Raw genomic sequence first — 14,724 nt, 5'->3', positions numbered from 1 at the left:
TATTTCTAGTTTTTGTTTATTGGTGCAAAGAATATCAAGTGGTGGGTGAGTAACCAACTGGTATGTCATAGACGGAATGTCACGGTTCCATATGTCTGCTCCAGACACGTTGTAAGCATTAAACATAACCACAAGATGGGGTTGACGTAGAATGACTTCCAGTGAGGCTCAACTTTCTGACTGGGCAAATGAAGTGCCAAGCCTTTTGCAACCACAGCATAGAAACTTATAAACTCTTGGAAGCTCCACAGTCTTTGATGATGTTGATTGGTTCATACGTTTGGCACCAGTGTCATCTGAAAACAGTTAAGGAAAATCTAGACTAATATTTTCTGTTCTAGTCTGCGATAGTTTAAACTGGTGTGGTCCTTCATTCCCATGAGAATGTTAGTGCTATTTGTTTGAACCCCTCAACCAAAGGCATTTCCCATCTGCAAAAGACTATGGGCAGATGGTTACCAGAAGCTGGGCTTTATTCTGGTTAGAATAATGGGGATTCTGTGAGGGCTGAGGTTTAATGGCCTTCATAAGTTGGTGAACCAACATTACCATAGTGCAAAGGCCAATATCCCTTTCTTTCTGCACCTCTTCAAACAAATTATTGGTAATGTAATCTCTGTCCTAACCAAAGCCATCCATTTTCTTACTTTTAAACTAAATTTGTTACTCTGCTTGTATAATGGATCAACGCATCCTATTTTGCTAGTTTAGGGGGAAACTCATTCTCAGATATGGGGCAAACAGAGCAAGATTTGCTTAAAATGTAAACCGAGTTTAACACTGATTCTTAAAATACACGTTAAAACTTGCACCCATAAGCCTTTGATAATTTATCGGTTCCACCTGAACTCTATGCACCTCTGGTAATTGAAAATTACCTTCATATGATGCTGGGCACAATCTAATTTTGACTTCAATTGTGCAACTGCAGCTCTGAATCTGAAGTTCGGGTTCAGTTAAGGTTACGATTGAACAGTCTATGGCTATTGTGAGCTGGGTAATTCTGAGATTACTGCCTTAGCAGGCATGGAATGTCGTCTGAGTAAAGTTCACTCCTTGTAATTCAAATGGCCAGATAATTCAACATTTTTCTGAGTACTAGATTCCCAACTCTGATATTGACTTTGTTTGATTGCTTAACTCTTTTGTTTTCAAGTATATGAATAGACAGTAACCTGAATAGAGTAAATTTGGAAATCTGTGAAAACAGAATACCTGCCCTTTTCAGAGTAGAGTGAAATTTCATAGCTCAAACAATCCCATATAAATGGGCAATGGCAAAACTGATGGTTTGACACAGTTAAGTTTACATCTTTTTAAGGCACAGTTGTGTTAAGTGTCTTCAAATTATGAGATTGCTATTTCTATCATGGTGACCAGCATAGTGAGCAGGATTTAGGCTGATCTCTCTCTATATCCTGAGAAATAGGAGAAGTGTATTTGAGAAGGTGGCGTGACCACTGGAATGAAAAGAGCTAACTGCTGTGAACATATTTCTAGTGTGTTTATAATTTGCACAACTTACTCTATTTGAAAGAATACACGTGAAGTTTTGTAAACTTAGCAGCTTCCATTTGCTAATAATAATTTACCTGGCTGTATTGCTCATTTAACCCTTTGAAAATTGAAAAAAGCAAATTTCAATTTGAAGAAGTGTTTTTTTTTTAAGTTTCTGATTTGGAGGAATGTTCTGTCGCATCCCTCCCCTGTCTCTGAAATACTGTTCACTAATAAGATTGTTTTGACTTTGTTCCCCAAATGTTGGACAGAGTGTAAAACACCCTATATGTTTTATGCAGTTCTTTTAAAGAAAATGTAACTATCTATTCTACACTTTAGACCAGATGCTTCTACAACCTTCAAAATATGAAAGGAGATCAATGAATGTGAAACTTTCAAGAAAAGTCCAGTGCCCTAGAAAGTTCAGGCTGCATTTCCGCTTGAATGTGATTTCTTTGAATGATGAAATTAAAGCAGTTCATCTTCTAAAGATGATGACTGGGCCGCATTTTGGGTTTTTTTTTTGTTGAGAAAATCTACTTTCCACTTCTGTTTGTTTGCAAATTTGAGACTTGTTTCTGGCTCCTCCCCACTGTGTCGAAGAAATCTTTTTGCTCAGATTTGTAAACCACCACAGAAAGGAAACATTTTCATTTTTTTTTAGAAAAGAGAAATGAAATTGCTTCAAGCAACATGATTATTTTATGGAGGTGTATTTATATTCTGATTTCCAAAGGAAAGGTGCAATTATGGGGCACTGCTCCTCTGAAGCTTCAATGTATTACAATGGCAAAGTATTATCATGTTGCCCATTAACTTGAATAGGGAGCATTCTTGCAAAAAGGGAATGGCCATTGCTTAGAGGATCAAGCCAAGTATGTTAACATATATGTACTAAATCAAGTGCAGCTAAGCCCAGTTTTACTTTTCAGGAAGTACCAGCAGCACCTAAAGACACTCTTCCAGGCCACCTACATGTAGTCGTGCAGCATGAGGGGTGCATATAAACAGTTTGGTGGAAAAGTCTAAATGTGCCAATGTGCAGAAATGTAAGCACATAAAATCAGTCACAAGAATTCTTACTTGTAAAAATAGGAACTGAGTCACCAAGTAACGAGGTCTCTTGGGGCACATATCGTGCAGGGTTGTAGTTTGGACCCTCTTGCCCTCACTAACCCATGTATAAGTTCATTAAGGATCTGACCTGATCTATACATCTGTTGGTCACCATGAAAACAATGGGAAAAGTCTACAGATGCGGGAAATGCTCAGCAGGTCAGGCTGAGTCATCTGTGTCGAGGGTAACCAAAACATTGTCTGAAACAATGGGCTATGTTTTGTGTGCAACCGTTGAGCATAATTTTAGTGGGGTCGGGGGGGAGGGCACTTAAAATAGGATGGGTACCCACCTCAACCTTTCCACCCACCCTCAGTTCATAAGGGGAGGTCAAGTATTGGAATCGGCAGCCCAATTGCAGTTTTAAATAAATAATTAAAGTTCGGTTGGGCTTATTAACAAGCCAGTTGACTTCATTGTCCACACCATAAAATGGTTGGCATTGGGAAGGTGGTTTTTGAAAAACAATTTCAAAGGGCAGGAAAGGGGGGGGGGGGGCGGTTACAGTCTTCAGGGGAGAGGTCCCTAAGGTAGTAACTCCCCACACTCCCCTTCCCCCACTTCCTACTTGCCTGTTCTATGAGACGCACCATCCCCAACACCTATCCTCTCCACTTTCTAAACTGCCCAAACCCTCCCTGCCCAAGACCCAGACTTATCTGGCTCTGAAATACATGACCCCCCCCCCCTTGTTTTTTAAAAATTCTTTCATGGGATGTTGGCGTCACTGGCTCGGCCAGCATTTTGTATTGCCCATCCCTAGTTGCCCTTGAGAAAGTAGTGGTGAGCCGTTGCCTTGAGCAGTTTTTGTCTATGTGGTGTAGGTATACTTGGTGCGAGCTTCCTGATTTCAATCCCAGCAGCACCCACTAATGCGCTGTTGGGGCTGCCGAGCCTGCTGACCAATCGGATTGGCCAGCAGCTCCTGAGGCCGGGGCTTCCTCCCCAGTGAGGCATGCCAGCGGGGTGAGCTGGTGTGGATACGATGACTTTTTCCCACCTTTGCCTCCAGATGGGGGTAGTATGCTGCCCCTTAATCTCTGTGTTTCTCTTTCCACAGATGCTGCCTGATCTGCTGAGTATTTTCAGCATTTTCTGTCTATTTTATAGATTACCACTGATGCTTGATTTACAAGTTGTGAGAAAGCTTTACTTGGAAGAAAGCATTTGACCACTTCCACTAATCCCCTCCAGCAAAACATCATGCTTATGCTGTCACTGTTTATGCAGAGAATGCATTTCTGATTGTTTACATTTATTTTTATTTGGAGAAGTTTGTGCTTAACTATTTTTCCCAATTGTGCATTGCACTATGACTTTCTATTAACATCCTATACGTTGCAGTTTCTTTTTAAAAAATAGCTGAAGAGGAATGTCCAATAGCAACTGATTCCTGAAGATGACTAGCAGTTGCTGTGGTGTTGTTCAAATGCATTCTGCACAAAACTATAATTATGGTTTTAGCAATCATCTTTTTTGCTTCATGTGACTGGCCACTATTATCCAATTTCTCCCCATTGCTTTATTTTTTTCGCCAATACGATGAATTTATTCAAAGAAAGTTGCGTAGCGACTACATCATTGTTCATGGCATGAATTAAAGTAACATAATTAGAACTATTGTTCCATGAGTTAAGGATGACTGCCCTTGAAATTAAGACAGCTTTGAACTGAGTGTGGCATCAAGGAGTCCAAGCAGAACTGGGGTCCATGGGAATCGTAGGAGGGGGGAAAACTCTCTGCTGATTGGAGTCATACCTAGCACAAAGGAAGATGGTCGTGGTTGTTGGAGGTCAATCATCTCAGTCCCAGGACATCACTGCAGGAGTTCCTCAGAGTAGTGTCCTAGGCCCAACCATCTTCAGCTGCTTCATCAATTACCTTTTCTCCATTACAAGGTCAGAAGTTGGGATATTCGTTGATAATGGAACAATGTTCAGCGTCATTCATAACTCTTCGGGTACTGAAGCAGTCCATGTACAAATGCAGCACGACCTGAACAATATCCAGGTTTGGATTGACAAGTGCCTTGTAACATTTGTGCTACACAAGTGCCAGGCAATGGCTGTCTATGATGAGAAATAATCTTATCATCGTCCCTTAGTATTCAAAAGCATTGCCATTGCTGAAGCCACCACCATCAACACCTTGGAGGGAGGGTTACCATTGACCAGAAACTGAACTGGACTAGCCATATAAATACTGTGGTTACAAAAGGTCAGAGGCTAAAAATCCTGTGGTGAGTAACTCACCTCCTGACACTCCAAAGCCTGCCCACCATCCACAAGGCATAAGTTAGGAATGTGATTAAATACTCTGCACTATTAAGTGGCACTTGCACTCCATTAGAATGCAGCTCCAACAACACTTGAGAAACTTGTCACCATCCAACAACCCAGTTGATTGGCACAACCTCCACCACTGACACAGTGGCAGCAGTGTGTCCTATCTATAAGATCCACTGGAGGTACTCACCAAGGCTCCTCGGACCACACCTTCAAAGCCCATGGCTACTACCATCTAGAAGGCCAAGGGCCACAGACACATGGGAACACCACTACTGGAAGTTCTCCTCCAAGCCACTCACCATTCTGTCTTGGAAATGTATCACCGTTCCTTCAGTGTTACTGGGTTAAAATTTGGACCAACAGCGCTGTGAGTGCACCTGCACCTCGGGGACTGCTGTGGTTCCAGAAGGCATCTCACCATCAACTTCCCAAGGGTAATTAGGGATGGGCAATAAAAACTGACCTAGCCAGTGATGTCCACCTTCCATGAATGAATTTTTAAGAAATTATTAAAGGCTTATATTGTTGAGTGGGCTTATGTTTAAGTTTATTTATTAGTGTCACAAATAGGCTTATATTAACACTGCAATGACGTTACTGTGAAAATTCCCTGGTCGCCACACTTCGGAGTCTGCATACACAGAGAATTTAGCATGGCCAATGCACCTAACCAGCACATCTTTTCGGACTGGGAGGAAACCGGAGCACCCGGAGGAAACCCACACAGACATGGGGAGAACATGCAGACTCCACACAGACAGTGACCCAAGTCAGGAATCAAACCCACATCCCTGGCGCTGTGAGGCGGCAGTGCTAACCACTGTCATACTTTGAAGGGAGGGACAAAAAGATTTTGAAATGACCATGTCAGTTGCTTTACGATTTTTGATCAGTGACATCAAAACCATGTGCAGGAACAGGCCAATTAATTTAGGCAGCAAAGTTGACTTTGCTATGCAACTAGCTAGTGAATGCTTAACTTGAAGGCTGTTAATTACTTCAGTCCATGCTACTGAGAAGACATGAGCTGCTTCTCACTTGCAAAGCAGTCTAAATCTTTTACTAAAAGACAATTGAGCGATCACTGGTACAAGATCGTAGTGCAGAATATTGCACAACTGGGCCACACTGAGTAAACGAAAATGCTTTTATCAAAAACGTGGGGTGGAGTTCTCCCAGCCCGTGGTGGCTTTGGTGGCAAGTAGGCATGGAGAAACTGACGAGAAGCAAAAAGTTGGAAACCTGCCAGCGTAGGATCATGTTGCAGTTCTCCCAGTGGCGGTTTAATGGCAGGTCAGTCTTCGTGCTGGCTTGTGACGCAAACACTGTACATTTGTTTACATCTCGTGAATGTTCATTAAAACTGATGACCACCAGCATCCCATCAGGCCTTTCAATCCCGTGTCGCAGCAACGGGAAATTACGTTGACATCAACCCCGATTGCTACTGCGTGGCATGCACGCGGCGGTTGTCAATCCGACAGCGGCTTTGAGGTGAGTGCCATTATTTCTTGCCATAGTGCTGTGCAGTTCACTACTTTGCTTGGGCAGACTGGTTCCTGCCTCCACTTCCATGCCGCGTTAGACATCGCTCACCTGATAAAGGGGCAGCGCTCCGAAAGCTCATGCTACCAGATAAACCTGTTGGACTTTAACCTGGTGTTGTGAGACTTCTTACTGGAGCTAAACTTCATGGACCCGTGATCCTCTGATCACGAGGCCAGATCAGTGCTGGGATTGGGCAATACATGGGTCTCCTTCCCCCAACCTCTCCACAATGTCTTACAGAATGTCAATCTATACAGGACTGTGTGCAGGACTGAGTCAGGCAGCCACTGGAACAAAGGTCCAAAGTTTGACTTGGGGTAAGGTGTGAGGTGAGGCCGGGAGGTGGGGTTTGGGGGGTGTGGCCAAAGACAAAGGGGATAATGTATCTTATTCGGTCTTAAAAATATTCAATGACCTTGCCTCCACTGTTCTCCGGGGAGGAGAATTCCATGGACCAATGACTGTCTTGAGAGGAAAGAAAATCTCTCTGCTTTAGCTAGAGCTCCTTTGGACATGGCTGTGCTTCTAGGGCACATGGAAGTATAATTTCAGCTGCTGTACTTGTATTTATTATAATATGTTGAGGCTCAAAAATGGGGGGGAAATAAAGACTCATCTGCAAAATGTGTGATTATCAGTCCTTTTAAGTGCTTGTGTTGTGGTAAAGGTTGAATTCTGCTTTCTTGAGGAATTTGTAAAATGGGGACAGTAGCCATGTTTAAGCTGGCCACCAGAGAATCTTAACAGTTCAGCTCATTTCCAGTGAACAGAATTAGCTGACCTCACTTTTTGTACTTGCTACTGATATTTGCATTTGCTTTTGGTGCTATTGTAATCCCTCGCGGAAAGCTGAAGAAAACTGAGTGATTACTGAGCTTCATTAAATAGCTAGGGATATATCTGTGTTTCCAATTGAGTTGGAATTTTAAAATATATATAATTCCTCTGTTCTCTTGACTCACCGGGTGCCAGTGAGATCGCAGAGGAAATGGAATCCCTCCCTCTAAAATACAACTGTTTCCCCCTTTCCATCACTCTGCGAGGCAGAGAATACCAGCAAAATTACACAGCCCCAACCAGAATCGAAAATTCATACATAATTTGAGGAAGTACTTCTAATCAAGGTGTCAACTGTGGCTCAATGACGGGCGCTTTTGTCCCAGTATCGGAAGGTTCTGGGTTCAAGCATCATTCCAATGAGACCTAGAGCATGCAGTCTAGGCTAATGCTCCACTGTCCGCACTGAGGGAGTGCTGTCAGAAGTACAGTTTTTCAGATGAAGGGTTAAATGTAGGAGATCTCCTGCCGTTATTTGAAGAGCAGGGTCGTTGTCTTGGTCCTGATCAGACAGAACCAATAAAGTAGATTAACTGGCCATTTATCTTGTTCTCTTTGTGGGAGCTTGCTGTGCACAAATTGGCTGCTGTGTTTTCCCTCATTACGATAACAACTACATTTCAAAAAGCACTTAATTGTCTGTGAAGGGCTTTGGAACATCCAGAGGTTGTGAAAGGTGCTCATTAAATAGAATTTCTCTATTTCCTTCCGTCCTATCCTCTGCATATATAATAGGGCAGAAAAAAAGGAGATTTCTCCAAATAGATCTGAGTTTTCAGTAGCTCATCACAGCATCAACTAGCTGAAACAGTTCAGGTTAAGAGTTAAATCCTCGAGGATGGAAAGGGATTGCAGATGAGCAAAGGATGAACTATTACATTTTTTTTCATTTCTCCAGGTAAGTGAGTTTAATTATTCTCTATGCTTTGCAAACAACTACAGTCTCCAAAAAATCATACTGCAAGCTACTCCATATGTTCCAAGGATACAGGCGCAATTGAACCGTACTTCCACATCAAATCAGAGAGTCTGCATTATGCCCCCTGCAGTCAAACCCTGCCGTATGTAATACTTATCATAAAGTGCATGCAGCTATTTCAACAGACTCCATTGATGGCTGCTTACAACGACCAAGAAGGCAAATTGTGTGCTGACCGCACCCAGTGTGAAAACTTTTCCAAAGTTCTGCAGCGAAGTAGGTCATTGAATGGAAAATGCAACTTAAAAAGGTATCACTTGCTGCCATCTGCTTCTTCATGTAAATGCACAAGACAAAGCTAATACGGTCTCTGCTTCAACCTTTGTTCTGCTTAGTTAGCTGACTTTAGCTAGGGAAGGGGGAGAGCCGCTGGTCTCGGTATCCACCAACTATATGGAATGTAAAAGTAAAATGAGCCAGACGTCCTGTTTCTGATAGTTGAGTTACCCCTGTTTTAAAAAAAGTGAAAATGTGTGGATGCCGATTGAGATGAAAGATTGGTTCAGTCATGAAACTCCCCACATCAAATGGCGTACTGACACTTTGAGCTCACGTGTAAAGATCGGTTGCTTGTGCAACGTACTGGTCAGCTATCTCTATTTATCAAACTGGATTCCAGAGTAAGTCATCACCTTTTAGAAGATGGCAGTATGTTAGCGTGGGTGGAGGCTGGTCAGAAGTAAGAGTCACTTACACCCACTCAGTGTTGGGTATCCAACTTCATGTTGCATTGAGACTGACATGTTGAGTTTGTGCATTGAGAAGGTGTGAATTGAAAACCAGGTGGAAGAACAGCATGGCATCTTGCTGAATAATGCAAAAAAACCTTCCCTTGATCCACTGACATTGTATTTTGTTGAGAGGTATGTTACCTTGTACACGTGTTTTGTCAGACTGTGTTTGATCAAATGTATATTTATTTCTGCCTCTGTAGAACCTTCAAAACCAAATGTTAAGCCCAGTCTCTCTCATGAGCTGTGCTCTGATCTCTTCACACTATAACTGAGTGCTAGGAAGCCCATCAACTTTGGTTTCCCTCCCCTCAATGGTACCATTCTTTTTTCGAGATCAGGAATTTGCAGTATGGGGAATTTACACAAAGAACTAGGTTCCTGTCATTACAAAACCAGACACTTGAAAATCCTTGATTACACTTCAAACAGAATATAATTGCATACCTAAAAGGTTAGGTTACCTAAAGCTGTGCATGGGAAATTCAAATTTGTGTTTCTTTAATACAGACCAGCTTCAATCTCCTTAGGGAAAGATTAAACCTAATAAAATCAAAGTGAAATAGCCTTGAATATGAGGAGGGGGCAAGAACCACTGTGTTGTTAAAGAACCAAGGGTGTAATTTTATCACCCCGTTGCAGCAGGGGCGAGGCCAGAAAATGCAGTGAGCCACTCAAAGGTCCACTGACTTCGGCGGGACAAGAAATCCCCCCCCGGTGGGAGGGGCTGTAAAAATTCCACCCCAAGTATGGAGAATCTACTGCAAGGTTGGAAATAAGCTTGTGGTTGAGCAATAGACATTTCCAATCTATTCACCTAATGGGAATGTTACAAAGAAATGCCGCTTAGAACCCAATATTCCAATTTGGAGCTGACAAAATTCTAGAGTGTCTGAAGAAGGTTTCTGCCATTATAAACCTCAGCCTTTGGAAATGCAAGGTAGCCCTTTACCAAGAGATGCCCAAAGTGATTCTGGCTTTCATTAGAATAGGGTTACAACATTCTCGCACTGGTGTGTATTGTCTTGGGAAAAACCTATGCAGGACATAGTACATTAGATTATATTACTTGTGAGAACTAAGGGTTTCCTATTGTTCTATCTGCAGAAAGTCAACTATCTCTACAATTTGATTGGATGAAACATTATATAAACATGAGTTGACTCACTCAATATTCTGAATCCTTTTTATTCTATAGAGAGTCAAGCTGATAGGTCAGACCTTTACGTAAGTGCTAACTAGGATGTCGGCAGTAATGAGATAAGTTATGAAGAAAGACTTCAGACTGTTTAGGAGGACCTGACCGAAACTTTCAAGATTATGAAGGTAGTGATTTGTTTCCTTTAGTCATGAGAGGAGGAGAGGAGAAAAATACGAAGATAATCACAGCGATAATTAAAGGGTGAGTGAAAAAAATTCTCTATACATGTTTAGAATGTTGAAGTAGGGTCCATAAATTATTTTTAAAGGAGAGTTAGATAGATGCTTGGAAAATAATTTTATGGGGTGCAGGGAGAGTGGGCCTGTGGCTCGTGAAGAAACCGACTTGATGGGTGAGAATAGTCCTTTTCTGTTCTGTAATATTTTGAGGAAAAGGTCAACTTCGACTGTAGAAATAGCCGTTGGTTGATCTATGCCACTGAATGAACTTGGGAGATGTTTAAACACTTGTGAGTGAAGTATTGTGTCAATGATTTGTTTCCTTGTCCAACTGTAAGCTGGCCACCGAAAGTCTGTTGCTACTGGTTAGGAAATCAGAAACTCCAGTAAGCACTCGAGTTCTTACCTGTTTCATTTTCCATAGCATCCTGGAGAGGGCCTCTGAATCCAAATGGACAGCACTTAAGTTAGACTACCTAACTGATGACCTGTATTTATCTTGACTGCTTGACTTCTGCCTCCACATGGAAGTAGAGTAGAGCTCGATGAGATGTTGTATTTCAGAAAAAAATTGTACTTTGATGTAATTCCTCGCAAAATCAGTGCACTGAATCATTGAGGTACCAAATGAGCTTGTTCTTCCTAACTATACTGGAGACATTGAGAAGTTTGATTTCCACCTCCCGCCAAACATATTTTGTAACGTATGCTGCTATTAAAAAACATGCTTTGAGAATGTAATTAATGATCAGACAAGTCTATTGAATGGATGGTAATGAATCACAGGACTGCAATCATGCCAGCAATAATTAGCAGCAGATTGCCCAGTATCCTTATCTAAAAGAAGCTGCACTTCTTACGAACCCAACTGATAATTCAACGCAAATATTTTTACAGATATCAGTCTACCTGAGTGGACGGGCTGCAGCATACGGTGAGAAAAAAATTCTGAAATAAGTGCTCTTTTTCATGAGGCTATTACATCATTTGCTCCACCTTACACCTGTGTGATTTACTCTGGCTAGCAGCTAAAGAGCCCCCTTTTATAGGATTTTACAGCTCAATTTTTGGTTCAGACTGTCTGAATACTTCAGACTTGCAAGTCCAATCGGGTAACCTCATTTTTTATAATGTGCTGCCAGGCTACTTTGTTGAAGGGTGCAGAGGGTCACATGTGCTCACGGGCTGTTTTAACAACATGAGCAATGATGCCACCCAGGGGGAGAGATACAGTAGTGTTACAAGTTGACTTGCTGCGGAGCAGAGTAGTGTAGAGTTGGACAGAGAAATTGCAATTGACTTTATAAGGTAATTTTAGAAGTTGACACAGTTAAAATGATAGCCATGGGGACTTCCTCAATTAATTTTGAGTTCCAATACCTTGCCTTTCATGCCTTTTTAGCCAGTTTCTTCCCCACCCCCCTCCCCACATCCCTACTCTTGTGTTCTGTTTACCCAATTCATCTGGACCTCTCCCTCTAACCCCCTAACCCTCTACAATGTTCCAATGTTGCTCAATGCAATCTTAACTTTATCTCTCTACAAGGCACTTTTAAGCCCTTAAGATTGAATTTACTGACTTCAGACTTTAGCAACTGAAGGAAAAGCAGCTACATTTGATGTGGGATGGTTGTGTTGGCCTTTCTGAAGGGGGAGGTGAGGGAAGACGATTGGCACTTGAGGACCTGCCAAAGTTTGGAACATGAGGTCGGAATGAACTGGTGGGTAGTCTGCGTCCTTGGCATTTTCTCCTCTTGTTTTTTCAGGGTTTTTTTCCTGTTTTCTGTTCTACCTAGCTTTTTGCGAAACTGCCTCATTTTTATTTGTTCAGTGTTTATTGCTTCTCCCTGAGAGCATTTAAGAATAAACCACATTGCTGTGTGTCTGGAGTCACATGTCGGCCGGACCAGGTAAGGATGGCAGATTTCCCTATAGAACATTAGTGAACCAGATGGGTTTTTACGACAATCGACTATGGTTTCATGATCATCATTCGATTTTTAATTCCAGATTTTTATGAATTCAAATTTCACCATCTGCTGTGGTGGGATTCAAACCCTGAGTATTACCTTGGGCTTCTGGAAGATCAGTCCATATATATATATTAGATATAGAGAGAGAATATGCTATATTTAAAAAATACAGTTTCTATAGATAAGAAAGCCCACCAATAGGAGCTGGGTGGGATTGTGGTTGGTGCAGACCTGATGGGCTGAATGGCCTCCTTCTGCACTGTAGGGATTCTATGATTCTATAGACCAGTTAGCCTGACATCGGTGGTGGGGAAAATGCTGGAGTCAATTATTAAGGATGTAATAACTGAGCATTTGGAAAGCAGTGACAGGATCAGTCCAAGTCAGCATGGATTCACTAATGGGAAATCGTGCTTGACAAATCTTCTGGAAAATTTTGAACTAGTGGGTGTTGTGTTTCTGGACTTTCAAAAGGCTTTTGACAAGGTCCCACACAAGAGATTAGTGAGCAAAATTAAAGTTTATGGCATTGCAAATAATGTATTGACGTGGATAGAGAACTGGTTGACAGACAGAATAAACACAGTAAGAGTTTTAACAACACCAGGTTAAAGTCCAACAGGTTTATTTGGTAGCAAATGCCATTAGCTTTCGGAGCGCTGCTCCTTTGTCAGATGGAGTGGAAGATTTGTCAAGCACGATTTCCCATTAGTGAATCCATGCTGACTTGGACCGATCCTGTCACTGCTTTCCAAACGCTCAGTTATTACATCCTTAATAATTGACTCCACACCATGACAGACAGGAAGCAGAGAGTGGGAATAAACAAGTCCTTTTCAGAATGGCAGGCAGTAACTAGTGGGGTACTGCAAGGTTCAGTGCTGGGACCCCAGCTATTCACAATATACATACTGATTTGGACAACGGAATTGAATGCAATATTTCCAAATTTGCAGATGACACGAAGCTGGATGGCAGTGTGTGCTGTGAGGAAGATGCTAAGAGGCTGCAGGGTGACTTGGACAGGCTGGCTAAGTGGACAAATACTTGGCAAATGCAATATAATGTGGATAAATGTGAGGTTATCCACTTTGGTGGCAAAAACAGGAAGGAAGATTATTATCTGAATTAGGAAAAAGGTAAGTGCAATGTGACGTGGGTGTCATGGTGGAACAGTCACTGAAGGTTGGTATGCAGGTACAGCAGGTGGTGAGGAAAGCTAATGGCATGCTTGCCTTCATCACAAGAGGATTTGAGTATAGGAGTAAGAATGTCTTGCTGCTGTTATGCAGGGCCTTGATGCGGCCACACCTTGAGTATTGTGTGCGGTTTTGGTCCTCCTAGTCTGAGGAAGAGCACTCTTGCTATTGAGGGAGTCCAGTGAAGGTTCGCCAGACCGATTTCTGGAATGACAGGACTGACACATGAAGAGAGACTGGATTGACTGGGCTTGTACTCACTGGAATTTAGAAGAATGAGTGGGGATCTCATAGAAACATATAAAATGCTGATGGGGCTGGACAGGTTTGATGCAGGATAAATGTTCCTGATGTTGGGGAACTGCAGAACCAGGGTTCTCAGTTTAAGAAGAAGGGTGATGCCTTTCAGGACTGAGATGAGGAAGAACTTCTTCACTCAGAGTTGTGAACCTGTGGAATTCTCTACCACAGAAAGCTGTGGGGGCCAGTTCGCCAGATATGTTCAAGAGGGAGCTGGACATGGCCTTTGTGGCTAAAGGGATCAAGTGGTACGGGGAGAAAGTGAGAGTGGGATACTGAAAGTGCATGATCAACCATGATCAAATTGAATGGTGGTGCAGGTTCGAGGGGCTGAATGGCCTATTCTTGCACCTATTTTCTATGTTTTTATGTTTCCTCCATCGGGAAAAAGATACCGAAGTCTGAGAACACGTACTAACTGATTCAAGAACAGCTTCTTCCCCGCTGCCATCGGACTTTTGAATGGACCTACCATAAATTAAGCTGATATTTCTCTACCCTCTATCTGTAACTGTAACACAATATTCTGCACACTCTCCTTTCTTTCTCCCCTCTGTACTCTATGAACGGTATGTTACATCTGTATAGCGAGCAAGAAACAATACTTTTCGTTGTATATCAATACGTGACAATAAATCAAATCGAATACCACTATGCCACTGGCTCCCTGTAGTTCACTTTGTTGCATTCGTTTATATTATTATACCTCCTTTTATTTAATGTAATAACACTTATGTTATTTAGCTATCCTGTTTCCCACTTTACAGAACATTTTATGTGTTTTTATCCTTTTATTCTGATCCTTTTTAGATGCTGTTTATATGTAAACTTTTCCAAATTTTACAATGCGTGCACAACCAAAGCATTAACTT

General features: G+C 42.0%; 1 protein-coding gene across 1 annotated transcript in view; it reads left to right on the top strand.

Moving 5' to 3' along the window:
- Window positions 1-14,724, top strand: part of LOC144506773 (actin-histidine N-methyltransferase-like) — a 140,035-nt gene that overhangs the window by 87,491 nt on the left and 37,820 nt on the right. The window contains exon 9 of the mRNA XM_078233132.1: window positions 6,294-6,399. Within this exon, the coding sequence (XP_078089258.1) occupies window positions 6,294-6,399 (106 nt within the window). The remainder of the gene's footprint in view (window positions 1-6,293; window positions 6,400-14,724) is intronic.

This window comes from Mustelus asterias, chromosome 18 (genome assembly GCF_964213995.1).
Source record: "Mustelus asterias chromosome 18, sMusAst1.hap1.1, whole genome shotgun sequence".
Classification (NCBI taxonomy): Eukaryota; Metazoa; Chordata; class Chondrichthyes; order Carcharhiniformes; family Triakidae; genus Mustelus; species Mustelus asterias.
Note: the sequence above shows the minus strand (reverse complement) of the source record. Positions and strands in the feature narration are given on the sequence as shown.